Genomic DNA, 27,042 nt, shown 5'->3' on the forward strand with positions numbered 1-27,042 from the left:
CTTCCCCCTTGATAACTGTGGGCTTCTGGGGACAAGGACCATATTGGCTACTTCTTTAAATCACCGGTGCCCAGCACTGGGCTGGTAACATCAGCAACCACCTCAGGGTCTCTGCTCCAGCAAGGCTGCTCCCAGGAGCTGGCAAGGCCCACCTCGAATTCCTGCAGGGTGACTGTGCCCTCAGCGATGAGCTTGTCTGCATACTTCTTCAGCACAGGCACCTGTCTGTGGATCTGCTTGTACATGAGTGGCTGTGTGAACATGGGCTCATCCATCTCGTTGTGGCCACGCCTGCGATAACAGACCTGCAGGGACAGGAGGCGGGTCCACGCACCCAGGTGGTGTGGTTGGCACAGACGCTGTACAACTGGGGCACATCTGACAGGACATACTCCTGGAGATCTCGAAAGCCCCTTCTACCCATCACTGTACACCCCATGCCCAGGCCTTGGCAGAGACTGTGCTCAGCGATACTAAACCTGCCATCCAGCCCCGAATGCTGGAGATGCTGGGGACCTGTGAGTTCAGCACAGCAGGGACAGGCCAAGCGCCCCCACCTCCGCCCCCACACCCACCAGATCCACCACGACGTCTTTATTGAAAGTGTTCCTCCACTCAGCTGCCACGCTGCACACGTATATCACGGCCTCTGGGTCGTCTGCGTTCACGTGGAAGATGGGTGCGTTGACCACGCGGGCCACATCGGTGGGGTATGGGGAAGAGCGGGCCATCCGGGGGTCTGTGGTGAAGCCAATCTGCAGAAGCAGGAGCCACTGAGAGCTAGATGGGCAGCATCACCTGGAAGACCTGAGGGCCAGGGGCTGGGGGAGGGGTATTTTGCCTCCAGGTCCATCAGGTGTGCCTAGAAGGTGAGGGGGGTAGGAGGGGACATGACGGGGTAACAAGCTGGGGTAAAGCTCAGCCCCACTAGTGGCTAGCTACAATCTGAGGCCAGGTACCCAAACTCCCAAAGCTCCCGTTTCATCTATTAAAAGGGCTCTTTAAATTTCTACCTCACAAGGTCATCCTGTAAAGATTAAATGATTTAATATGCGAATAAGGCAGTTAACCCAGGGCTTTACAGGCTCAGAAGAAGAGCTGCCATTAACCAGAGCTGCCTTAAAAGCAAAGGCCATCAGAGTTGTATTCTAAGACTAACTGGGTCACATGGAACTGAAGACAGCATCTAGTTACATGTCCAGCCTCTGTGCTAGGTACTGGTTATAGCCATCTTTCTCTGTCCTTCCAGCTTTCTCATATACATATACATTGGGAGGGGGGAGCAGGGGCAGAGGGAGGGACAGAGAGAGAAACACAGAGACACACAGATAGATTGCATACACCTCTCAATTTCACAGACCAGGACGCCAAGGCTGAGAAATCAGGCATATTCCTCAAGTCACACTCAGGTTAGTGGCAGAGCAGTGGGGTTAGAAGCAGAACCCTCTCATTCTTGCCCTCAAAGTGCTGCCTGCATCACAGGGATGGACAACACTGACAGGGCCCAGCAAGAAGCCCAGGCCCTCACCTGGTTGTTGACAACGACGTGCACAGTGCCGTTGGTGGTGTAAGAGGGCAGGTCGCTCAGATGGAAGGTCTCGTAGACTACGCCCTGGCCGGCGAAGGCGGCATCCCCATGGACCAGGATGGACATGACCTGCAGGGCAGGATGTCAACCAGAAGGAGCTCCCCGTGCCCCAGCCTGTGCAGCCCAGCCCTGGCCCCTGAAGCCCTGTACTGCAGAGATTCAGAACCCAGGTCCTCAGGGCCCGGGCAAGCTCACTTTCTTGCCCTGGGCGTCCCCGCGGTAGAACTGCTCTGCCTTTGTCTTTCCCTGCACCACCGGGTCCACAGCTTCCAGATGGGATGGGTTGGCCACGAGTGACAGAGTGATGTTCCTGTTTGTGACCCGGTTGATCCTCTCGTGGTACATGCCGAGGTGGTATTTGACATCTCCAGAGCCCTGAGGGGTGAGGTAGGCTGTGATGAACCGGTCCCCCAATCCTTCCCAGACATGCAAGCCACAGTGGGGGCTGGGACATCCCTTGGATTCTTCTCTAGGGAAGGCTGTGCCGTCCCTGATTCGATCTCCCCCCATCCTGGCACAATGCCCTCCTTGCCCTCCAGGCCAGCCTAAGAAAGGCAAGTGGGTTCCTCTGGCTAGAAGGCTGGACCAGCCACTCCCTCATCAGAGCCCCTCCATGTCACCAACAAACATCCTCTCTGCACTGATGATGGCAGAGCAGGGGAGGGGTAGGGAGGAGCCAGCCCGCAGCACTGAAAGCAGAGAAATGGACAGCTCTTAACTGGCATTGAGACCACCGGCCAGGGCTCTGGACAAACACTAGAGCGGGACCCCTACCTAACTCCTTATCCTAAAGTAACCAAAAACGTACACACAACAAACAAAGCCATGGTATCCAGAGAAAACATGATACATTTTATGATCTTGGCATCGGGAAGGGCCTTTCCAAAGAATGTACAAACCTCAGAAGCTGTAAAGTATAAGAGAGCAAAAATCTAATATTTGCCAAGAGGGAAGAAGAGCCATGTGCAGTGTCAGGGGGAAAAAAATCAAACTGAGAAAAATACTTATCAGACAAATGCAGGCAAAGGGCTAACTCCTTCAATATATAAAGTGATTTTACAAATCAATAAGATAAAGCCCAAAAAACCCCATGGAAAACTGAGCAAAAGCTAGGAAGAGGAATTTATAGAAAAAGATACACAAGGATTAAAAACATGTGAAAAGAGTACTCAAATTCATCACAGGAAATATGTTCAAATGCAGTCACTTTTGGACCTGTCACACTGGCAAGATGGAAAGTTTCAATAGAGTAAGGGAAGCTGGGGCCCTGGGATGCTTGAACCCCCAGTGGGTGGGTCTGCAAGCTCTCTGGAGGGTAATTAAGTCCTATCCACTTAGCCATTGCATTTCTCAACCACCATCTAAAAATGCACTCATGAAAAACAAAAACTAAACCAAAAAAAACCAATAAATAAATCAATAAATAAAATAAAAAAATAAATAAAATAAATAAAATTTACACATACATGCAAAGACACTCATCCACCACCCAATGCCCATCAACAGGACAGCAGAAACCAGACAGGCGGGTGTGAAACAGTGACAGCTCATTAAGTGAAAACAGCAAGGTGCCCAGCAGCTCCCCCGGCCTTTTACAAATAAGGCTGCACTGGACACATACGTGTGTTTGCACTGTGTGGAGCATTTCTGAAGGTACACACCTTAGCACAAAACCTGACCACAACAGAGCCTGTGGAGGAGCAGGAAAGCAGTCTCATAAGGGAAACTTACTCTCACTGTACAGTCTTTTCTTCAAACAATGCTCATGTTTTTCAAGTAAAAAATTTTACCCTGTCCTTTGGCCAGGTTTTACAGTTTTCACATATGACATCTCTGATTCCTCACAATCACTCTTGGGGCAGGAGCTTTTATCCCCATTTTATAGAAGAGAAAACTGAGGCTCAGAAAGGTGAAGGTGCTTAAGCAAAATGAACACAATGGTGTGAAGATTCTGGGCTCAGAGCTGGCAGATGTGGTTTCTTGTCCTGTCTTGGGTCTAACAGGCTGGATGACTTGGGAGCAGTCAATTAATATGATTCATTTTAACAAATTGTGCACCTGTGCCGGGTGCTAGGGACGGGTGGGCGCCGGGGGGCGGGGGGCCTTTGGGGATGAGGCCCTTGCCCTCACTCCTCTACCAGCCTGGAAGGGAAACATGCACAGGCGCGTGCACGCACGCGCACGCACATGCGTACACACACACACACACACACACACACACACACACACACACACACACACAGGATGGAGAGGGCCTGAGCAGAGATGATGCTGCAGGCAAAGAAGGCACAGAGGAGACAGCGATAGGCTCACGGCCTGGAGGACCAGGAAAGCCACCAAAACAGTGCTGCGAAAGAGGCAGAGAGGAGAGGAGAGAGGAAGGCCATTGGGGCTGAAGGCCCAGCACAGGCAGAGTGCGGGGTGTGAGGCATGCATGACCTGTAGATGTGCCAAGAAGGGGGGTTAGGCAGAAAAATGTTTCTTCTGCTCATCAGTGGGCCCAGGAAGCCATCCTGACCTCCCAAAGGCAAACACATAAATGAGGCAGCCCTTCCAGGCTGGTGGAGAGGACTCTGGGCACAGAGGCACAGGCACATGAGCTGAAGTAAGTAACTTCAGGCACTTCCCTGTGCCTCTCTGGGCCTCAGCTTCCCTGGCTGGAAACAGGGAGCTTAGCCCAGGTTACCTGAGGGCTCTCCCAGCTGTCAGAGATCATAGTACTTGCTCCAAAATACCTTAGGGGCTTCACATCAACTGCCCCAGCCTCTCTCCCACTCTTCTGCATGTCTGCCCACCTCAAGGTCTATCTGAGCCTGGTCCAGGCCTTCTCCAGCCCACCGCCCAAATACCCAGCTCTCCAGGGGCTCTGGGGCCTGGAGTTGGCACCCACCTCGTCTGCCGCCTCCAGCTTAGGGTCAAACTGGCAGAAGATCTGCTCCAGGTCCTTGCGGATGACGTTGGCCAGCACATTCAGCCTGCCCCTGGAGCCGGAGAGGGTAGGGCTCTCACCTGGCACAGAGCCCACCTCCCTCAACAGGCCCCAGCAGAACCATGCTCCCTGCCCAACAGGGACCTATCAGAATCAGCATGGGGCCCCCCCCCTCACCCTGTCTCAGTCTACAAGGCATGTGAGTGGTTCTGGCCAGCCAGCTCCCCCTGGGCAGGCAGACACCCCAGCACATCTCAGACTCAGGAGGCCATGGTGAGAAGGACCCACCCAGCCTCACGGCAGGGTGTCCACTCCCCCCAACAACCCCCTGACCCCAAGCTGAGCCCACGCTAGCACCTTGAGCCCAATCTGCTGATGCAGCACAGGTCCCCACCCCAGCCCAGCAGCAGGAGAAGGAAGCAGGGTCTGGACTGCCCCTAAGATCAGAAGTCCAGAAAATCTGTCCAGAGGAGGTGAGGTCTGAGGAGTGGTGGGGGGGAAGAAGCCAAGGACCAGGGACTCTCCAGTCCAGCCTGAACTTCCCATCAAGGGACACTTTATTCAGGGGTGGACACCAGCTTGATGGAAGCACAGGGCGTTGACTCAGAATCTGCTCTCACAGCCCACCAGCAGATGCCAGCCCCAGGCCTGCGCACACCCTGACCCAACCTTCAGCCCTGCCTGAGCCTGTGACAGAAGGGCAGCCCTCTTCCAGCAGGCCTCTCTCCTGTTCTGTGGGCCACGGGAGTGTATGCCCTCAGCCCCTGGGCAAAGCCTTCCCACCTCAGAGGCCCCTCCCCCAGCATGGAGGTCTGAGAGTAGCCCTCGGCTCCAGAGCCTCCTTGGGCCAAGACCCTACCCAGCAGCACCACGGCCCAGCAGCGTCCTCTCCAGCAGTCCTACTGAAGCCACGTGTGCCCATGCTGCCTCAGCACAGGGCCAGCCCTACCTGACTCTCTGACCAGACACGGGGCATTTCTGAGCCCCTCAGAGCCCAGAGCCTGTGAGGCAAGCCCCCCGGTCCTGAGAGGCCAGCTTACAGGATGGGACCCTCCTAAAACCACCCCTGGACACCCCGGGTGCTGACGCAGTCTGGGGCTGGCTAACCTGTGTGCAGCTAGAAACAGACACAGGAAATATTGGGGCTCTGTGCCCCAGACTGCTCAGCATATCCTATTACAGCCCGTTCAGCAGGGCCCCTGGCCCCTCTGGCTGTCTTCCTCATTAGCTCCAGATGGGAGGTAACTGCCCAGTTGCCAAGCTAGCCTTTCAAATCTTTACCAAGGTCACCAGGAAACCTGTGCGCAGCCTGCAGCCAGGGAAAGAGACCCTCAGCTTACCTCCAGACCCCTCCTACCAGGGGATGCCAGCCTGGGGCCCCTGCCCAGGCTCTGCCCTCCCTTCCCTGGGCCATGCCCCTCCACACCTCCTTGCCTACAGGAACCTCAAGAAGAACGACATACCCTCTTCTGAAATCTCGACACTCCTAGGATGGTGGCAACAAGATGACAGAGAAACTGAATCTGAGAGCCTGGCTCCACATGGCTCTGGCAGCATGCTTGGCTCTTTCTGTGATGGGCAGGCCAGGCCCAGGGACTCTGAGAACTTTCTAGACCACTGTGCCTCTACCCCAGGCCCCACCAATACCCCTGCTCTGATTTTCAAGGCCTCCCATCCATCCACCTCAGCTTGCTGTGCCTGGAGGCGTACGTGCAAGGCTGAGAGGGGGAGGGGCCCACCTGTGGGGCATCCCCAGGATGACATTCTCGATCCCCATCTCACTGGATTTGTCGATGATGGTCTTGAGGGCAGGAATCATGACCTCACAGCCCTCCAGGCCAAACCGCTTCTCTGAGGACCATTTCCGGGCCAGAAAGTCTTCAAATCTGCTTGGGGAGAGAAGGGCAAGGATGGAGGGGCTGGGCTTCAGGGGCGGCTCATGAGAGCTCAGAGCAGGATGCCAGCACAGAGGAAGCTGCAAAGTCACCTCCCTCTGCATGGTCCAGGATCTGGCACGGATGCCACGATGCCCCTACCAGCAAGGAGCTTAGGTCGGAGAGAGGCTGAGACCTCTGCTTGCACCCATTCTCAGTGACCGCTCTCCCTCCCTCTCCCGTTCTGTCAAACTGCTCCAACTAGCCACTCCCTGTTCCTGGCTCATAGGCCCTGGGGCTCTCCAACCATGCCCCAAAGACCTCCTCACACCTCAACTCAAATTTGAGCCCACTCAGGATCCACTCTGCATCCAGCAACTGCACCAGGTAGGACCAGCTTCAGAGAAGGTCAGAGGCAGAGCCAGGCAGCATCCCACAGGCAGGGAGGCACTGCCACACGCACTCCACGCGGGGACAGCTTTCTGCCCAAACATCCCCACAGCCACTCTCTGTCACTTCCGCCCTTGCTTCCTGTGCTGTTCTCCTGAGCCCCATCTCCATTCACCTGCCTGGCTCTGCCAGAGCCCTGGGACCCATGCTCCTCCTAAGGACCTCCCTGAGTCAGGGATGGGGCCTATCCAGCTTTGCCTTCCCCTGCCAGGCACCCTCCTAGTTTCTTAGACAGGACCTGGGACCTCTCGTACAGCCTTGGACCAGGCCCCCCCAGCCACTCAGGCTGCCCGGGGCAGTGCTGGGGGCCTGACCTCATGGAGCGCACCAGCCGGGCCAGCAGGGTCCGCTTTTCCTCACTGGAGAACTGCATCACACCAGGGGTCTCAAACTTCTGCCGAATCCACTGGCACTGTTCCACGTCATTGATGAACATGAACTCCAGACCAATGTGCTGGCAGTATGTGCTCTGGGGGGACATGGGACACTCTACGAGGAGCTACAAAGAGGACCAAATGCCCTGACATCTGGACCAGAAAAGGCAGCACCCTCCCTCCCCTCTGAGGTACCCAGAGAACTCCATCAGCTGTGTCCGACCCCCTGCCCATGCTCACCTCCAGGCGCCGAATGATCTCTCGCAGAGAAAGGGTGTGCTCAGAGCCTCCAATAAAAGTAGTTGTGGGCAGCTGGAACTCCTTATCCAGGTCAGCCTCCTGCAGGTCATAGAAGGCTGAGGAGGCAAACACGGCAGAGCCCAGGCAGCAGAGGTGAGAAGAGGGAGGTCAGGCCCAGGTGGGGCCCAGCAGTACCCCCCGACCTCCCAACAGGTCCAGCCTAAAGCTCAAGGGCCCTCTCTCTGCAGGGCACACCACAAGGGTGGGCCTGGACAGGAGCCTCAAGCTTACTGAGCAGGATGCACCAGCTAGGGAAGATGGGGAGACAGCCCTGGTAGGGACACCGAGAAGATGGGCCAGGATCAGAAGAAAGCCTCCAGGCTACTTGCTGAAACCCATGACTCAGCGGCACCTCCGTCTCAGAGTCCTGCACTGGCCACAGGTACCAGCTGAGTCTAGCATTCATTGCCAGGGCAATAGAAAAGGGTACCAGATTCTCACCCAATTTATCAATGGTTGTGATTAAGTCTGAGGGCACAAAGGAATCCAGGTCTGCATCCAGAATGCCCAGGGGGTCCAGTTGGGCCACATGGTGGCCTCGGATCTGGAGAAGAGGGAAAGATCAGGGCAGGGCTAGAACACAGCTGGACAGACCCTCACCAAGACCAAAATTCTGGGCCCTGGCCCCTCACTTCCCACTTCAGAATTTCTCCAGCACCCAGCCCCTGAATAGTTAGTCACCTGTGAGGCCCCACCATAGTCATTGAAATGGCAAAAGCTCAACTCTGTTTAAAAGTACAACATGCAGCTGTCAAAAACAGGAAAGAATGAATATACAAAAGTAGTTACTACCGTACTATTAGTAATCATAAAATTCTAGAAACTTCCCAGATATCCATCAACAGGATCCTGGCATGTGCACACAGGAAATCCACATAGTGGATACTATAGAGCTGCTAAGAGGAAGAAAGAAAATTCTTGTTGGCTGCTAAGGTTTCGTCTCCACAAAGTATTGTTAAGCAAGAAAGCAAATTATAGAAAATGGTGTGTGTGTGTGTGGTCAAATACCCGTTATCTAAGGAAGGGGCGATAGAAGTAAATGTATGCATTTGCATGTATTGGTAGACATACATATCTATAAACAAATATATGCATTAGAAGAAAATATAATAAAATAGAGGAGTTCCCATCGTGGCACAGTGGTTAACGAATCCAACTAGGAACCATAAGGTTGCAGGTTCAATCCCTAGCCTCGCTCAGTGGGTTAAGGCTCCAGCGTTGCTGTGAGCTGTGGTGTAGGTTGCAGACGCAGCTCGGATCCTGCATTGCTATGGCTCTGGCGTAGGCTGGTGGCTACAGCTCCGAATAGACCCCTAGCCTGGGAACCTCCATATGCTGCAGGAAGCGGCCCTAGAAAAGGCAAAAAGACAAAAATAAAATAAAATAGGAAAACAGTAAAATAAGAAAAAATATTACCTATAAGGAAAGACTGAAATAAGGCAGAGTGGCAGGCCTAGAAGCTAGACTTTTAAGAATACATCTTGCCTTGAAGATTGACTTTGGAATCTTACAAATATTTTATATCCATATAAAACAAAATTAAGTTTTAAAAATTGAAATTAAGATAAAACAATGAATTAATGCATCCATTTGGGAGCATAACTACATAGGGAGGAACTATTCCCACTGACTTAACAGAATATTCCCCAAAGACAAAGAGAACTACAGGAATAAAAAGACCATAAATTCATTTCTATTATCAATCAGCAGTGGTAGTATTAGAATTGTATTCTAAAATTGTCATGTGCAGATCATGGGAAAATCAAATATGTCATTATATTGCTATCTTTGAGAACCTCTATTTTTGGCATCTTTAAAAGGAGACAGTGACATAAGATTGATGGGGTTGATGGACAAGCCCTAAGTCCTGCTGACATATACAGAAGATTCAGTATAAACCCATAAAGCTTAAAAAATCTTTTAAAAAAATACGTATCTCTAGTTCTAACCATCAAAAGAGCCCAGAGGTCATGACCAAACCAACAGCAGTGAGCACTCCCTCACTCCCTGGAGAACTGGCTTGTCAGAAATGTATAGCATGAGCTCAAAGCATCTTGTCCTACCAGATAGCAAAGGGGTGCTCGGACACCACAGGCGCTGGGAATAAGGACACATTTTGAGCAACAATAAGGATAATATATGCAGCAGACTGAAACATCCAATATGTTTAAACTCATGCATTCATATCATACTAAGAAAAGAAGAAAAACCAAAAAGTATCTTTGGAAGATGCTACGGAACCATGTCGTAATTTTAAAAATCCATCAAGAAAAGGAGAAATCAAGCATTGATCCTGCCTTCCCTATAAGAGTCTGTACTTCAGGATAAATGGAGTTGACAAAGGGAAGTTTCTCCTGATGGAAGTACTTCAAGTAATAAACAAAGACAGAATTAGAATAGCACCATTTTTACCACTCTTAATGACTTAATGTGTCCAGGAAACAATTATCCATAGCAGCTAACTGTTGAAGTGCCCATCACCACAGGAAGCTGATTGGGCAACAAAAAAATCAAATCTATATTGGATCAGTATCTATATCTAACCACCAATTTGTAGAAATTACATGGGATGAAGGGACAGAGGAAGTGACATCATGAGGGATGCAATCAGCAAAATCCAGACTCAAGAAAACTATAGGGCAAACAAACTGGTTTCTTACACACACACACACACACACACATACACGCGGCAAGGAACACAGTAAGAAATCAAGAGGAAACCACAGAATAGAGTACAAGAGACTTAAGATCCATGTCAACTTATCACAACATGTGGCTTTATTTGAATGTTGATTCAAACAAGCAGTAAAAAGAAATCCTAAGATAGACACACAAACGTGAATACCAACCGGGTAATGATGACCTTAAGGATTGTTATTATTTTTAGGTGTGCTAACTATCACGGTATATTTGCATATTTTTTAAAAGAGGCATTATCTCTGGAAATACATGCTGAAATGTTCAATGAATTTAAAGATATGATGTCTAGGATTTGCTTCAAAATGATCAGTGGCCTCTGGAAGGAGCTGGAGGTAGGTAAACAGGTGAATCAGAACTGGTCCTGTACTGACGGCACAGGGATTCACGACACAATTTTTCTACCTTTTACATGTTTGCAAACATCCATAAGAAGCAGCTTGGGGTTTTCCTTCATGACTGTGTGCAGATGAGTCGAACCGGAGCTCAGCCCCCACATGGCCTGTGAAGGGCTGCAGCCTACCTGGTGAGTGTTCAACACCAGGCATACCGCCGGGTAGATACTTTTTTAAATTAAAAAAAAAAAATTTTTTTTTTCTTTTTATTTTAGAGGAGCACCAGCAGCATATGGAGGTTCCTAGGCTAGGGGTCCAATTGGAGCTGCAGCTGCCGGCCTACACCACAGCTCACAGCAACGCCAGATCCTTAACCAACTGAGCAAGGCCAGGGATCAAACCTGCACCTTCATCGATGCCAGTCATGTTCGTTTCAGCTGAGCCACAACAGGAACTCCCCGCTGGGTAGATTCTTACCACGCAATACCAGAGGAACAGGCCTAAATCTGGAGCTCATTCTGCTAGAAGGACCCTAATGCTTGGCCACTGCTGAGCCGGGATCTGTGCTTAGAAGATCAGCCCCTCCGGCTGCACTCTTGAGTGTTACCTTGTATTTCATACCGAGTTTTACATTCCCTGTTCTTCATTTTCAAAGTCAATGGTTAGATCACTTTCTGCCTCTTTCAGCCAGACAAGAAAAACATGACAACCACTGCTATTTGCTCGCAGGTGGGCCATGATCCATGGGTCTCGAGGCCAGCAAGGGAGCCAGTCCTGGGCTCCTTCCCTCTTCCCCTTGGCACAGCTGGTGCACCAGGAGGGCGCTGCCATCTCACACAGAGCGCCTCACTCAGAGGCAAGGTGCTGTTTCCATTCGCTAAGTCCTCCCTCTCCCCTGAGCATCTGCAGCAGCTTGCTGCACCTTCCCACGGAGTCTCCGCCAAGGGCCCAGAATGCCCTCACCCTTCTTTCTGCACGTCTTCAAGACAAGTTTCTCTTAGGAAATACCTTCTGTCACTGATTCCCAGGGAGATCTCAAATGATTACATTTTTATGGCCTGCACACCCAGAGCAGCCCTCCAATTAGTCCTGTCTGGTCAAGATGAGGAATTTGGGAATGTCATCAGGGGCTCTGACAGAGCAGAGGCCCAGCTTGGGGACCCAGCAGGGAGTGCCTAAGTCTCCAGGACAGAGCGGCTAGTAGAAGGGGGAGCCGCTTACTGAACTATTTGTTCCTGCCACAAACACTAATTAAGCACCTGCTGGATATCAGCCCCTGTCCGCTTGGGATGTTCAGTCAAGAAGAGAAAACAGACATTAACAAGGGTCAATCTACTCACCTTTCATTCAACACTCACTGACATGGATCATACACTAAAGACTCCTCTAGGTACTGGGGCATAGCAGCGTGGGAGACAGACAACACTCCATAAGGAAGACCACAAACAAACCAGTCCATACAAAATAAGACAGGGAGACAGCAAGTGATGTGAACAGTAATGTGACAAAGAGCAGCAGGAGGGGCAAGAGTCACCAACACAGAACTCAGAGAAGGGCCCTTCTCGCCATCAGCACCTGGTTATGACCTGGGAGCCTGCACCCTCCCAGCCGCTCACCTGGTAGGCCCGGATCAGGGACTGCACTGCCAGGTGATCCTCCACCAGCTTGCTGGTCTTGGTCCGGCCAGATGCTGCTGGCCTGCTCTCAGGGACGACAGAAGGGGGCCGGGGCTGAGCCAGGCCATAAGAGGCTTCCTCACTGGCTTTCCGGAAGAAGCTGTCCCAGGACTGGGCAGGGCAGAAGCAAGAAAACAGCCAGGTCAGGGCCTGGGGTAGAGGAGGGGGGAACCAAGGGGGCTTGGGTCCTCCATCATCATAGCTATCAGGGTCTTTCCAGGATCCGGCTGAGAAAACACCTTAACCAGTCCAGGCTGGCCACCCAGACCCCAGATCTCTTTAGGACCCAGCTTAGCAGAGGGCGCGGGGGGATAGGTTATAAGTTGTGACCGAGGGGCTTCAGGTATGAAAGAGGCTTCTGCTCCTGGGGGGAACATGTCCTCATGTACCATGGGTTGGAGGCAGCCTTTGCGGAGGGCAATTTGGCAGGCAGGTCCTCAACATTTGCAATGCACGTATCTTTTGTTTTGTTTTTTGTTTGCTTTTGGTTTTTATTTATTTATGTGCATATCTTTTGAACCAGAAATTCCACTGCTAGTAATTTATTCTACAGATATAACTGGACAGGTGTGCCTACATGTACACTGAGGATGTTCCCTGCAGGAAAGTAAAAACGACAATGTAAAAATAATCTAAATGGTGATCAATAGGAAACTGGTTAAGTAAATGACAATAAATTTAGATTCTGGAAGATTACAGTCTTTAAAAACAAAAACTACAGTGCATTTACTATTGCGGATGTGGAATATCATCAAGATATGTTTTAACATGAACAAAACAGAAAAGGATGTATGGTTTGCTACTTTTTGTGCAGAAGCAAAAAGCAGATGTGCACATGTACCAGCATCTCCATGTTCTAGCAAAATACACACAAAAGTGCTTTCCTCTGTGCCCCCTCATACAGTACTGGTGGCGGAATAAGGTGGTACAAGCCCTGTGGAAAGCAATTTGGCAATACCCATCAAAATCATATACAGAGATGCCCTCTGACTCAATTATTCCCCTTTGGGGAATTTATCCTACAGTCAGCTGCACAAGTGCAAGGTGATGAAAGTTCAAAAGATGACGCACTACAGCACTGGTCAGGATAGCCCAAGACTGGAAATGAGCCAGATGCCTGTCCTGGGGGTGTATGTGGCACGTCCATCCAGACAGTGTCATACTATGCAGCTGGGAAAAATAACAATGAGGCTCTTGACAGACTGACATGGAAAATCTTGGCAACAGACACTGAGTGAAAAAAGCCTGGGGCAAAACAGTGGATGTTACATGTTGTTTTTGTGTAAAGGGTGGGAATGCGGAGTTATGTTTGCAATAAGTTTACCTAAAGAAACTCTCTGGATGGATACAGAAGAAACTAAGAATGGACTGGGGACAGACAAGGGGAAGCTGAGCAGATAGGGAATGGATTGGGAGGGATCCTTTTCACTGCAGAAATTCATACTTTTTGGTTTTGGACCATGTGACCGTATTACTTTCCTCTGAAGAGAGTGAGTGAAAGGTGGGGAGGATAGTTTCACTTTTCACCTGTCATTCTGGCATCTGGTGTTTTTTGTTTGTTTTTTGTTTTGTTTTGTTTTTATACCATCAGTGGGTATTTATTTTGTCAGCTCAGTACATAAATAAACACTTATGCTCCTAACTACACAACAAGGGGCCATCTGGAGACAGCACAGCATGACAACGGACATTATCAGGGCTTCTCAAGCCAGACTACCACCCACTGGCTGGTCCAACAACAGGAAAGCAATGGACTTTCTTCACCCAATATGAGAACCAGGCTCTTTCACAAACAAAGATGACAGAGGGCTTGAGAGGGAAGGTAACCTGCCAGGATCACACAGCAGGCAAGCTGCTTCTCCCCACTCCCACCTCTGCAGCCCAGTCCCAGGAGCTTCCCTCCCACACAGAGGGCAGGATAGGGGTGCCGACCTTGTGGACACTCTGGGGGTTTTCCAACCAGGCGAAGTACATCTCCTCCATGTAACTGGAGCCACCTCCAACTCTGCTGCTTGGGAAGGTGGCCGGTGGCCCAGATGACCTGCTGCACCAGCTGAACCTCTGGACACCATGTGGGGCCAGAAGCCTCGAGGCCTGTGCCCCAAGCCGGGAAGGCAGCAGCCGCACCTGATTCATTCTGGACACAGGCAATGAGGGAAAGGCATAAAAGACAGGTCTGGGATGGAAGGAGGCTCTGGCAGCCATGCATCCACTCAAATGACACTCATTGGGCCTACTGGGCACATGGCGCTGGGTTAGGGAGTGACGGGACAGAGGTGAGTAGGACAGCTGGCCATCATGCCTGGCCACCCTGGAACTCAGGAGTCCCCCAGGGGCTGCGTGTGCCATGCCCCATCAGGAAAAGGCCACAAAGGCGTCTGGCTGAGATGCACTATCACGAGGCCCGTGGCACTGCTGGGTTTTCAGTCACTTTGACCAAAAATGACCAGGGATTTCTCCTGGCTGATACATCATCCCAGAGGGCCCTCCCAGGCCAGAAGGCTGGAGATTCAATGACCCCACATCACATCAGGGAAGACTGAGGCTCAAAGAAGGGAAGGGCACTGGGGAACAATGGAGGGCAGACCAGGGCCAGGTCCCATGACTAGCCGAGCTCCCGGATGCACATGCCCTCTCTGGCTCCTATAACCTGCCCAGAGCTTATGCTCAGAACAAGCATCACTCAGGACAGCTAATGGCTCAGGGGCTACATACAGGTGGGAAGCCTGGAGCTCATCTTATCCCCACTATGCCACCTGCTCTTTCTCAGGGAAAATGCCTGAATAACAGGCTTTCAGGAGTGTGTGTGCGTGGGGGGGGGCTTCTTTCTTCCTCCCCAAGGACAGAGTTCTAAGAAAAAAGCCTCCTGTTAGAAACTCTGTTCCTCCACGCCACCCCCAACAAGGTGAGCAGAGCCCCCTCTTCCACTCCAGCACTGCCTGGACACAAAACAGCTCCCCCTGAATACTCGCTAATGCCCTTCTGCCCAGAGAATCCCAGCTTGTGAGTGGGATGCAGCTCTGGAGCCAACCCACCAAGGGCCATGCAGGCAGAAGACCCTACTTCTCTTTGCACAACTCAGTCCCAAAAAATGTGCCTTCCTGCCTGAACCTGGCCCTGAGTCAATGCCCTTGGGGTCAGGTGTGCCCAGCCAACAGGACACCCCACCACCACTACCACCAGCCCAACCAAGTCACCAGAACCAGCTGGCTGGACCTTCTATTCTATAAAGGGCCAGACCCCAAGGTAGGGCAGGGGTCCTAGTCTGCCTCCTCCCTTTCCCTCCAAACTCACACGAGGCAAAGGGAAGGGGAATGTCTCAAGTGAGGGACAGTGGGCACCTTAGGGCAACCAGCAGCAAGTCTAAACAGAGGAAAATTAAAAATCAAAATATAGGCGTTCCTGTCGTGGCGCAGTGGTTAACGAATCCGACTAGGAACCATGAGGTTGTGGGTTCAGTCCCTGCCCTTGCTCAGTGGGTTAACAATCTGGCATTGCCGTGAGCTGTGGTGTAGGTCACAGACGCGGCTCGGATCCTGGTTGCTGTGGCTCTGGTGTAGGCCAGTGGCTACAGCTCCAATTAGACCCCTAGCCTGGGAACCTCCATATGCCGCGGGAGCGGCCCAAGAAATGGCAAAAAGACAAAATTAATTAATTAATTAATTAATTAAATAAAAATAAAAATATATGCCACTGCAGGGAGGAAGGAAGTGGGTTCAGCTGGAACCTGAGCCCCAAGTGTCCCATACTTCCTTTCCACATGCTTAGCCCCCAAAACTTTGGGCTGTATGTCCAACCCTTCCAGCCAGTGATGCCAGGCCCTACAGTGAGGGCTGCTGGTGGGTGGCTCTCCCTGGAGTAGCACCTCTCCAGGAGCTGGATGGGGGCTCAAGTCTGGCTCCTGGGATCAGAGGGCTAGGCTCCTCACCCTGTTTTGACTTCTGACCATCCCTGAGGCCCGCACAAATAGGGGGCTGCTGCCCTGGCCCAGATGGCCATAGGCTCAGGAGCTACTGGCCTGGAACATCGGAAGCATTTAACCCAACAGGGAGGCTCTATCCTCCCCATTCTAAGGCAAAAGAAACCAGACACCAAGACCATCCACTGTGGGAATAGAAATCAGAGCACAGTTCATGAGCACTGATTCTGGGGCAGGCACTGTGCTCATTTAACCCTTTCAACAATCTCAAGGGATGGGCACTCAGATGAGCCTCATTTTACAAACAGGGAAACTGAGGCACAGAAAGATGAAGCTGGTGAGTGATGGGGTTCTGTGCAGTTCTGAAGCCTGTGCCCTCTTCACTGCAGAGTCATGATATAAACCCAGGTTTCTCTTAATTGGCAATGCTCCTTCCAAGGGCTGCTGCCAGAGCTGCTCTCAAAGCTGGTACCCACCCCCTACCCTCACAGGGTAATAGGACGGCTCAGGGGGCAGTGACAAGCCTGGTTGTGTCCTTCCTGACCCGGTGCTGGAACACTGTGTTTTACAAACACTGAAAGATCTGGGCAGCCACTGGACACTGGTGTGGCCTTCACTTGGCCTGACAGGAGAGCAGCTAGTCAGCCACTCCTGCCCCAATCCTAGCAGGGCTCAAGGACTGCGTCAACCTCAGGACCTGGAGCCAAGGCCCCAGCCAGCGCTGCCAGGTCCTGCCCACAAAGGTGAAAAAGGAACAGACCGGGTCAGGCACCCTACATACACCCTGTCCAGTCCAGCCCCCTGTGGACTAACAGGCAGGTTTCGTCTCAAGGGACAAGGTCAGTACCATCCCAACCCCCACCCTCAGAAGCATAACAACTGCAGACATCCCTGGCCACTAAGCCTCCCACACACAAGGCCCTATCTGAGCTGCCCTGGTGAAGACTGCTCTGCAACACATTGTAGAGATCAGTTAACAGATGCTCCCCAAGACCCTGAGGCTGGGCAGCAGCAGAACCTGGACTCATACTCCTGTAAGCCTACTCTGGCCCCATACTCTGGGAATTAGGTGGGCTTTTCTCAGGAATAAACCCCAACTCTAGTTTACTGGACCCAAGAGAAGGCCTCAAGAGACGGAGATAGGAAGTAAGGTAGTGAGGTGATGTGCTGATTTCTCTGGCAGGGATGGAGGGCCTAAGCTAAAGCCCAGGGGTGGAAAAAGTACAAAAGTAAAAGGGAGCCTGTTCCAAGACGCTACAGGATATGTGGGGAGGGGCGGCAGGGGCTGCAGGGGCAGGCTTGGGCCCTTAGTGGAGGGGCACCATTGCACCCTGCTGGGACCTCAGTGTCACCCCCCCCCCATTTTCTTGGCGGAGGGAGAAACATCACAAATTGGCTGCTACCACAGGACAGTCTTGCCTCTCTCAGGGCCTCAGTTTCCCCATCTGTGCGCAGAAACCGTGGTTAAAACCTTCTTTAAGGGGCCTGCCCCACCCACGGCCCAGGAGGTCCAGAGACTTCGACGCTGCCTGCGTGTCCCAACAGGCACAAATCTCTAACGCCTCCCCATCCCCAGCGCGACTCTCCGCAGCCCGGCTCTTTAAGAGGGTGAAAGGGCAGCAGGCCCTTCCCCAAGCCACGAAAGGCAGTGTGGACAGTCTGTAGTCTTTGGGCTGAAACCCCACCGTTAGAGTGTCGCTCTTTTCTGCAAAACACTGCACTCGCAGGTGCGGGCGAAGGGCTGGGGGTCTTTGGGGAAGCCATGGCTAGCCGAAGGCGGAGCCAAGGTCACGCTCACTACCCCGCCCGCCTCCCGCGGCCCGGCTCCAAGGTGCGGGCTGCAGCACCCCAGGACCCGAGAGACTGGAACAGGGGGAGCACGCGAGACAGCGGGAGAAGAGGAGGCGCAGGGACCCAGAGGGGAGGGGCCGCCGCGCTCACCGGGCCGGCGGGGGTCGGCGCGGCAGCGCGGTCCGGAGGCTGCGGGTCAAGGGGCGGAGAACAAGCGGTGCGCGGCTCGCAGTGCCAATTACCTATGTCACGTGACTCGGCGGCGCGGGCAGCTAACGAGCGCGTGCCCGAGGTGCGCGCGCCCGGGAGACTCCGCGCGTGGTGACGTCTCTGTGGACGCCCCGCCCCGCCCTTCCCCGGTGGCGCTGTCCGCGGTGCTGACGGCTCAGGCATGAGGTTGCCTGAGTCCGAAAGAGCGAAGATCCCTCAGACCGCAGGGCAAGACGACCCCAAGGGTCTAGGAAGACTTGGCACGCCTGAGCCCCTGAACCCCAATGTCCTCATCCAAACACTAAGAAGAGTAAACCAGAAAATAAGCAGCCGTTTGTGTGTATGTGTGTATGTTTCCGTTATCATCTGTAAAATGGAATACTATCAAAAGTCCCACCGTCAGGGCTGTTTTGAAGTAAAGAAGAGAAAATGCATTTTAAGTGCTTATCACAAAACTTGATACATATTTTACACATCCATTGTCCAAATTATGGAGACCTAGGCTGCCTTCACATCCTTGTTGCTACAAACGATGCCATAATGACTATCTTCCCACACATTCCTTTAAGAACCTATGTGGAATATATAACAGAGCCGAATTGCTCTGGAATATATAGCAGAGCTGAATTGCTGGGTCATGGGTACATATATACTTGACTCAGCAGTGTATCTTGCATTTTTTTTTTTGTCTTTTTTTTTTTTTTTTTTGCTATTTCTTGGGCCGCTCCTGCGGCATATGGAGGTTCCCAGGCTAGGGGTCGAATCAGAGCTGTAGCCACCGGCCTACGCCAGAGCCACAGCAACGCAGGATCCGAGCCGCGTCTGCAACCTATACCACAGCTCACGGCAACGCCGGATCGTTAACCCACTGAGCAAGGGCAGGGACCGAACCCGCAACCTCATGGTTCCTCGTCGGATTCGCTAACCACTGCGCCACGACGGGAATTCCTGTATCTTGCATCTTGATCCTACATTTCCATAAACAGTGCAAGAGAATTTTGAAATCTTCTTGGCACTTGGCAGTGCCTGGCAGTATAATTTGTGCCAAGATAACGGATGCAGTGTCATACACTTGTTTTAATCTATGTTTCTTGATTATCAATGATTTGTATCTCACAATGTTTGTTAGATTAGGGGGTTTCCTGCTGCATTTCTTTTGATTTTTTTCATGTCTATATACAAGAGTTCCATGGGAACATATATATTTGTGGTTCACACCACCATCAACTCTCCCCCTATCTGGCCTCCTGGCTTCCTCACTTGCACCCCTGAATCTCAACAAGTAGAGTTTTCCTTGCAGAACACCAATTCAAATCCTCTTGCCCTTCTGCTCAAAACCCACAAATGACTTCCCATTTCACTCAAAGTAAAAGCCAAAATCTGAACATTTTCTTCTAAGTCCTATTATTGCATCTCAAATATTCCATGTATGCTACCATGCTTAATGAAGAAAGTTAGAAGACCAAAATAAATATGTAATGTAACACTCTTGGTGTTAATTAGAAGCATGTGCCCACAAGACTGCTACATATATTTCACAAGAATGCACATTCTCAAACACATTAATATAGTTGCCCAGGGAAAGGGAGATTGAGGGATGTAGATGCGAAATAATTGATTGCCCATACCAATACAGATAGGTTGCCAGAAGGGAGAAATTCTGCTACTTAATTCCACCCTGCTCCTAAAGTTCTCCAACCAAAAAAGTTGTTTATTTGGAGATATATTAAGGTCCATATGACCAAGGACCATACCTGTTTACGATCGTATATACATCACTTAGCATAGTGTCCAGTTTGTAGCATGTTTTCAGTAATATTTGTTGAAGGAATAAATGAATAAGTAAACAGACATTTAACTTGGATCCTGAAGGAGAAGTAAGAGTTCGTCTGGTTTAGAAAGGCTAGGTTCATTGGGAATTCTTTGATTAAAGGCACCAGAAACTTACCTGACTGGCTTAAGCCAAAAAGGAGTTGATAGAAAGGTTGAAATTAATTGAAAAATTAATCTCAGGAAGCAGGGCTGAGCCAGAAACAGACTGACTCCTCAAAGCTCTTATGATATTCCAAATTCAAATTCCAAGAAAAGAGAAGCTAAATGATCTGGCTTGGCTTGAATGGAGGAAAGGGGGACCTGGAGTAACCACCTGAAACACACATGGATTGAGAAGCAAGGAAGATGGTTCATGGGAGGATGGTACCACAGGAAATAGGGATGGATCCTGGAGAAGAAAAAAATCAACACATGTACATGGAAGACCTCCAGCAGGAAAGCACGGTATATAAAGGCAGAGTTGCATGAAGGGCTAGGGGAATGGGAACTGCCTGGAGGCATGAAGGAGGCTAGTGGCTTAGGCCAGGTGGGACTAGGCTTTGTGTACCATGTTAAGGGGTTTGAATTCTATTCAGTTAGATGTTGGATATCAGCAACATTTTAAGCTGTGAAGGACATGGTCAGATTTGCTTTTTAGATATATTTCTCTGGAAACTAGAGGGAAGATGGACTAGCATAAGATGAGAGCAAAAATATATCCAGGTGAGAGGCAATAACACACTGGCAGTAGAGTTAGAGAAAGAGGGACAGAGAAATTTAGGAGTCAACTCCATAGTATTTAATGGTTGACCAGGCATGAATGGTGGGGGCAATGGAAACACAGATTTCACAGATTTCTGGTTTTAGGGACTGGGAGGACAGTGAAACCCCTCAATGAGCTGGAAAACAGGAGATGCAGGCTGAGGAGAATGACAGAAAAGTTTACATGTTGGAGTCCACTTAAGAAAAATGAAGATTATGACATATAATAACAGGCAGAACAAAACCATAGCAAGTCAACAGGCTTCAGACTTCCATTTGCCCACGGTGGTCTTCAGAGTGGTGAAAGGAAACACAGGGCCATGGAGAAAGACTCACACCAAGGAGGGAAGCTGAGTCACTGAAGGGGCGGGGCAGGGGAGCCAAGAACACCAGCAGCTGCAGTATGAGCCTTCCTACCTAATTGATGCTCTGCTAGTTACATTGATTAAAGCAAACATTTGGAGCAGTCAAGGCTCCGATCAGGATGGCTGTGATTCTCAGAAGACTGAGAAGACCTGAGGCACTGCTATGGGCCCTGCAAAGGTTTCAGAAGCAGAAACCTTCCTTTTCTCCTCTCTCTCCCTCTCCCCGCCCCCCTCCCTCCTGACAGAACAGGCATGCAAGTTTGTTTTTATTCTGGTTGTTTACTTAGAATTTAAATAATAATGTGGATACAGAGCAAAATGTGAAACTCTCCCTTCCACCTGCCCCAGCTTCACTTTTGATTCCCTCCAGGTATAAATACTGGCCACAGCTAGGTGAACATCTTTACAAAACTGTCTATGTATTCATCTAAGTCTATTTGTGCAAATACAGATTCATAAAAACATAAGGTGCATCCACTAGATATATAGTTCTGCAATTTGCTTCCTTTATTCTCTTGTCATGAAGATCTTTAATCTCATTACAGGGAGGATCACTTCATTCTTCTTAATGGGTATACTCTATAATGTATAATGATTATATTTAACTTCTCCCACATTTTACAGACATTTACAGGACAAAAAAAAAGTTCTTCTACATATATCCCTTAGCACATACACAACTATTTTGGTAACACTGATTCCTAGAAGTTTAATGCTGGGTTAATGGAAATGGATATTTTAAAATTTAATAGTTTTTTCCTTCAGTAAGACCATTCCAATATATGTGTCCCCATTAACATTTAAGAGTTCTCAATTTCTTATATCATCACCAAGACTTGTTATTATCAATCTTTTTAATTTATGCCAATCTGATAGATGAAAAAACTCATTATTTTACTTTGTATAAAACTGATAAATGCAGTTGAGAATCTTTTTATATGTTTATTTTGCATTCCTTTTCTGTGAATTTCTATTCATATTCTTTGCTGTTTTTTTGTATTGGGTTGTTTTCATTTTTCTTATTGATTTGCCAAATGCTGTATATATTCTGCATAAGAATACTTTGGTATGTCATAAATGCTGAAAATATTTGTTTCTCCCAGTCACTTGTCTTTTAACTTTGTTTATAGATCCTTTAGCCATGTGGTAATTAATGCTTGTCATGGGCTGAATTGTGTCTCCCACCACCATATTCCTATGCTGAAATACTAAAACTGCAGTACTCAGGATGTAGTCATATTTTGAGATAAGGCCTTTGGAGTGGTAATTAAGTTAAAATGAACTTGTTAGGGTAGGACTTATTCAAAGAGACATTTAGACACAAACATTTTTGCATACAGAGGTAGGACCATGTGAAGACAGAGGAAGAATTAAAAAATAGAGCCATATTATTATTTAAATTCTAAGTAACAACCTGTCTACAGAGAAGAGAAATTGGAGGCTCCATTTTTTAAATTCAAACCACTTGGGACTCCAGGATTTCCCTTCAGGTCCAGCTTCACCTGGGTCAGGGCTCCTTCTAACCCCAGGTAAGGGAGGGATGGCCTCATTTTACCCTCTCAGACAGCTCCCTGCTAAAGTCTGTTTACTGTTGATGAATAGATTTCTTTTGTTCTTTTCTTCTCCTATCTCATTGTATTATTATTTTGAGGAAAGGTCTCAAAAGGACATATCATCACCCAGAGGCAAATACTATTAGCTTTGGGGCAGACTTTATTCTCACTTTAAAAATAAACATCTTTGGAGTTCCTGTTATGGCACAATGGAAACGAATACGACTAGGAACCATGAGGTTGCAGGTTCGATCCCTGGTCTCGCTCAGTGGGTTAAGGATCTGGCATTGCCTGAGCTGTGGTGCAGGTCACGGTCGCAGCTCGGATCCCACGTTGCTGTGGCTCTGGGGTGGGCCGGTGGCTACAGCTCCAATTAGGCCCCTAGCTTGGGAACCTCCATATGCTGTGGGTATAGCCCTAAGAAGAAAAAAAAAACCCCCGCCATCTCTTGGTTCCTAGTCGGATTCATTAACCACTGAGCCAGGGTGGGAATTCCTCCAGAAGTACTCTTGACAAGCTCCCTACAATCACAGCTGCCTCTCATAGACCTCACTTGCCCCCGGCACTGGGCCTTGGCCACCAACCTCCAGAGGACAGGTCAGAGTTTTCATCCTGGGAAGATGGACCCACTGCCAAGCCTCTGCATTAACACCAGCTCCTCCTCCAGCCACTCCCCCCAGGGCTAGTGGAGCCAGCATGGAGACTGGGGTGATTTGGGCTTCTGATTGGAGCAGCAAGATGTAGATGAAAGTTCAGGCCCCAACCCCCTGCATCATCAGAGGCCTTCCATCTCCTAGAGCAAGCTCCCAGGGAGATCACAGCCTGGTTATTGGAATCAAAGAGACGTTTCAGGCGTTGCTGTCCCTTCAGGCTCTGGCACCTGTGGCTGTGCATGGCTCAGGCATTCTTGTTAGTCACCTCACAGACAGCTGCCCCTCAGGCCCCTCTGCCCCACCGTCCCCCCAACTCTCCAGCTCTGATGAGCTTCTGCTCCTCTGTGTCCTTTTCAGCAAGGGCCTGTGACAGACCCCCGCCTGGAGGGTCCAGGGGCGTGCAGAGCCTGTGCTGGCAGCTGGGCTCCCAGCCACTCACTCATCACCACCACCACTGCACTGGGGGCGTTCTCCTTTCTAGCCACTCGGGGTGTAGCCTTCCATGGCAGGCATCCAGCGGGTGAACCACGGATGAGCTCATGGGCATCGCTTGCGTGCTGGTCTCTAGTGGGCCTCTGGTGGAACCAGGAGTTCTGGGAGTCCCTCGTGGGGTGGGGGTGGGGTGGGAAGGTAAGAGGGCCTTTGGGTTGGGGCCCTGAACCAATAGTAAGAGTTTCACATTGGGTGGACTCAGTGAGCAGGCAGAAGCAGCAGGAGGGAGAGCGCCGGGGCGGCCAACTTGTCTGGTTGTTTAAAGGATGCGGGGTCGTTTCCTGAAGCGCAAATTTTGGAGAAGGTAGAGAAGGGAGGGGAGGCTGCAAAGGTAGGTTGGGGCCAGACATCCCTTCCCCACGTGTGTGTGGAGGGACCGATCCAGGGACACAGCCACACCAGAGATGAGCGGGAGGGACCTGAGACAGAGCCCCACCGGCCAGGGGGGCGTGGCTGGGGGCCGTCCTCGGGCCCCCCCGCCCCCCGGCGGTGACGCTCCTCAGTGCGCCCAGGGGAAGACCCAACAACTGGTTGGAAAAAGACCCCTCCTCTCATTTCTGTGTCCGCCTCTTTCCCCTCCCCACTCCGCCTCCACCGAGCTTGCCCCGCGGGAGAAAGACGCTCTACGGAGGCTCTGAGTCCGGGCACCGCCTGGCCCCTAGCTCTCAGCTAATCAACTTCGCTTCTCTTGGGCAGGGCCCAGGGTACAGGGCACTCCCCCCCCGCCCCGCCCACCTCCCGCCGCACGCCTCACGCCCCCCACGCTCCGAGCTGGAGGGCGCCGCATGTTTGGAAGTTGGGGCAGGAGGAAGGCGCTTCTCCTCTGTCGAAATGGGTGCCTGGACCGCAGGCCTGCGCCCACCCCTGATGAACTTTATCAGGGAGTGTCCTGGGAAATCCAGTCCAGGCCCCTAAAATGGGGGGTGGGACACGCCAGCGCTGTAAGAAAGCCGGGACTCTGTTTCCTGTAAAATGGAGACAGGGCCGCTTGAAATCCCACACACAGGTGAGCGCTTGGGAAAGGGGGTGGGTCCCTCCCAGGCAGGCCCAGACAGTCAAGTTTGCCACCTTGGGGACTCGGTTGACAGAACTATCAGGGAGTGCCTCCTGGACAAGGAAAGAGTGTTGGCTTAAAGGGGAGTGTTGTGGGCAAAGGTTTGGAGGACAAACAAGGGTTGGGCAGGTCTGGGGAGATGGTTGGGGGTAGTTCTCCGTGGCCCAGCATCTAGTGCTGCAGAGCAGGAGTCAGAGTGGAGACATCAGACCAGCGCAGGGGAACCACCTGTAAGGTTTTACTGACATTTGAGGACTCAAAGTTCTGAGGAGCCTCTTCAGATTTTGTTTTAGAGGAAAATGATTCTGGAAGATGGTGGAGGACTGGTAAGAAACAAGGCAGAAGCAAGGAGAAATCCCTCTAATCAAGGAGAGAATCGGTAAGAACCGTGTGAACTGCAGTTGCACCAGAGGGGCCTGGGGAAGAGCAACAGCTGGCAGGGAATTATGGGAGTGGGATCACCTGGGCTGGGGGCAGTGGGCTGTGATGGAGGGAGGAAGAGTCAAGCGTGCATTCCAAGCTCCTGGAGGTGTGCCCTCTCAGGGAACTGGTTAACACCTCTTAGGAGGTCTTGCCTCATGCAGGGTTGGGCCATAATATTCCCTGAGGCTTAAGAGGATTGTGTTTTCCTCGTTACTCTTGGGGAACTAATATAAGCTCAATGGAGGGAGAGACCCAAGCAGCAGCTCCCCCTTTCATGGTGGTTTCAGAATGTATAGGTCCCTCTCAGCACGGTCTTAGAGCCCTCAACTCTGAATGTGCAGGAAAGGAGAAACAGAGAAACCTAAAGAATAAAAAAAGAACTAATACCGAAATGGTTAGCAAAACAGACAAAAGACAGGCAGTCTTCACTGAGTGGCTTTTTAGAGTCAGGATTTCTTTCTTTTTTTTTTTTTCTTTTTTTTAATGGCAATGTCAATAAATCCTCATTATAGAAAAGTTTGAAAGTGCAAAAAATTATGAGGAAAAATATTCATATCTTTTCACTTAAACTCAACCACTTAGTTGAATTTATTTAGAGTTTTCCTTCCTATCATAAATAGTTTTCAGACTTCTAACACACTTGTGTTTGCAGCTTGCAAAGTCACTTCTCAGTTAAGAATATCTCTCAGCCATTTCCTACTATGTAACAAACTCTCCCAGGTCACCTTAAACATCACAGTGTTAATTAAGTCACCCCAATCCTGTCCTGCCAGGTTTAGCTTAATTCCTGACCCCTAAACTCCACTGAACCTACAAATTATGAGCTCAAATGCCAATTGGTTTACTTGCCTTTTGCATTATAACAGAAGAAACCTGGCTTCCAAACCCTCATTAATGTTTTGGTTTTTTTTTTTTTTTCTTTTTTCCTGGAAAAGATTTGGGCAATTATAAGAACAGTAACTTAGAAACTACAGCAGTATAATTAACTTCCAGTAGAAGCAAGGAGGAAGTGTGGGCTGAGCTTGGTTAATAAGATTGGTATAGTCTCCTGTATTATACGAAACAAGTGGGCCTTCCTTAGGGAATAATCAGTGCCATTTTTGGTTGCAGTCATGTTGATTTCAGAAGGAAGAACTAACTGAGCTATTGACACATGGTTAGATAGAGACATTGTCTTATTATTTAAAATCCATCAAGGAGAAGAAGAGGGAGAAGAAGAATTTGCAGTGTATTCATAGTGGTTTACCCAGGAGGGGGAAGGAGATATTTGTCATTATTCACACTGAATCACAGTAAGAAGGGCTCTCTTGACCTTTAAAAAAATCTTAGGAACAGGCCTTATGTTTTGAGCTTAGAGACCCAGGAGCACAAGTGTTCAACATCTAGGAACTGGGCTCCATTCTTGTGTCCTTGCTCTTCAGGTTGAGGTTTACAAACCAGGAGTATGGGCATCACCTGGAAGCTTGTTAGCAGGCCTACCCCAGACCTACTGAATCAGAATCTGTATTTAACAAGAATTCCCAGGTGATAGGAACATTCAACTTGAGAAGCACTGCTCCCTGTAACATCCCGAATCCTTCAGCTTTTTTCCTTAAGAACAATTAGGCTGTAAACAGAAAGGATGCTTAAAGGGGACCAACTTGGTGTCTTAACTTTTTTTTAATTGAAAAATAATTGATTTATAATGTTGTGCTTGTTTCAGGTGTACAGTAAAGATATTTTTTCAGATTCTTTTATAGGTTATTATAAAATATTGAGTATTATTCCATGTGCTATATAGTAGGT

At 50.1% G+C, this 27,042-nt stretch overlaps 1 protein-coding gene and 1 long non-coding RNA gene across 6 annotated transcripts in view; one reads left to right on the forward strand and one right to left on the reverse strand.

Moving 5' to 3' along the window:
- Positions 1 to 18,207, reverse strand: part of OGDHL (oxoglutarate dehydrogenase L) — a 28,189-nt gene extending 9,982 nt beyond the window's left edge. For 3 of the 5 annotated variants that reach the window (XM_084994610.1, XM_084994614.1, XM_084994612.1), the window contains exons 1-12: positions 18,084 to 18,186; positions 14,156 to 14,360; positions 12,164 to 12,334; positions 7,957 to 8,059; positions 7,456 to 7,571; positions 7,156 to 7,310; positions 6,257 to 6,403; positions 4,479 to 4,569; positions 1,784 to 1,963; positions 1,529 to 1,657; positions 576 to 755; positions 153 to 305 (exon numbers count right to left, since the gene is read on the reverse strand). In XM_084994610.1, the coding sequence (XP_084850736.1) occupies positions 153 to 305; positions 576 to 755; positions 1,529 to 1,657; positions 1,784 to 1,963; positions 4,479 to 4,569; positions 6,257 to 6,403; positions 7,156 to 7,310; positions 7,456 to 7,571; positions 7,957 to 8,059; positions 12,164 to 12,334; positions 14,156 to 14,359 (1,629 nt within the window). In that variant the 5' untranslated portion in view covers position 14,360; positions 18,084 to 18,186. Of the gene's footprint in view, positions 1 to 152; positions 306 to 575; positions 756 to 1,528; positions 1,658 to 1,783; positions 1,964 to 4,478; positions 4,570 to 6,256; positions 6,404 to 7,155; positions 7,311 to 7,455; positions 7,572 to 7,956; positions 8,060 to 12,163; positions 12,335 to 14,155; positions 14,361 to 18,083 lie in introns of all 5 variants that reach the window. The other 2 variants (XM_084994611.1, XM_084994615.1) reach the window with 1 other exon arrangement.
- A 6,796-nt stretch (positions 18,208 to 25,003) lies between these two features.
- Positions 25,004 to 27,042, forward strand: part of LOC146396941 (uncharacterized) — a 41,786-nt gene continuing 39,747 nt past the window's right edge. Inside the window, exon 1 of the long non-coding RNA XR_014827563.1 lies at positions 25,004 to 25,213. This is a non-coding gene — a long non-coding RNA (uncharacterized LOC146396941). The remainder of the gene's footprint in view (positions 25,214 to 27,042) is intronic.

Source organism: Sus scrofa, chromosome 14, assembly GCF_054392235.1.
Source record: "Sus scrofa isolate SSC_HxYL_T2T_F1_AM1 chromosome 14, Sscrofa_HxYL_maternal_Yorkshire_Landrace_v2.0, whole genome shotgun sequence".
Classification (NCBI taxonomy): Eukaryota; Metazoa; Chordata; class Mammalia; order Artiodactyla; family Suidae; genus Sus; species Sus scrofa.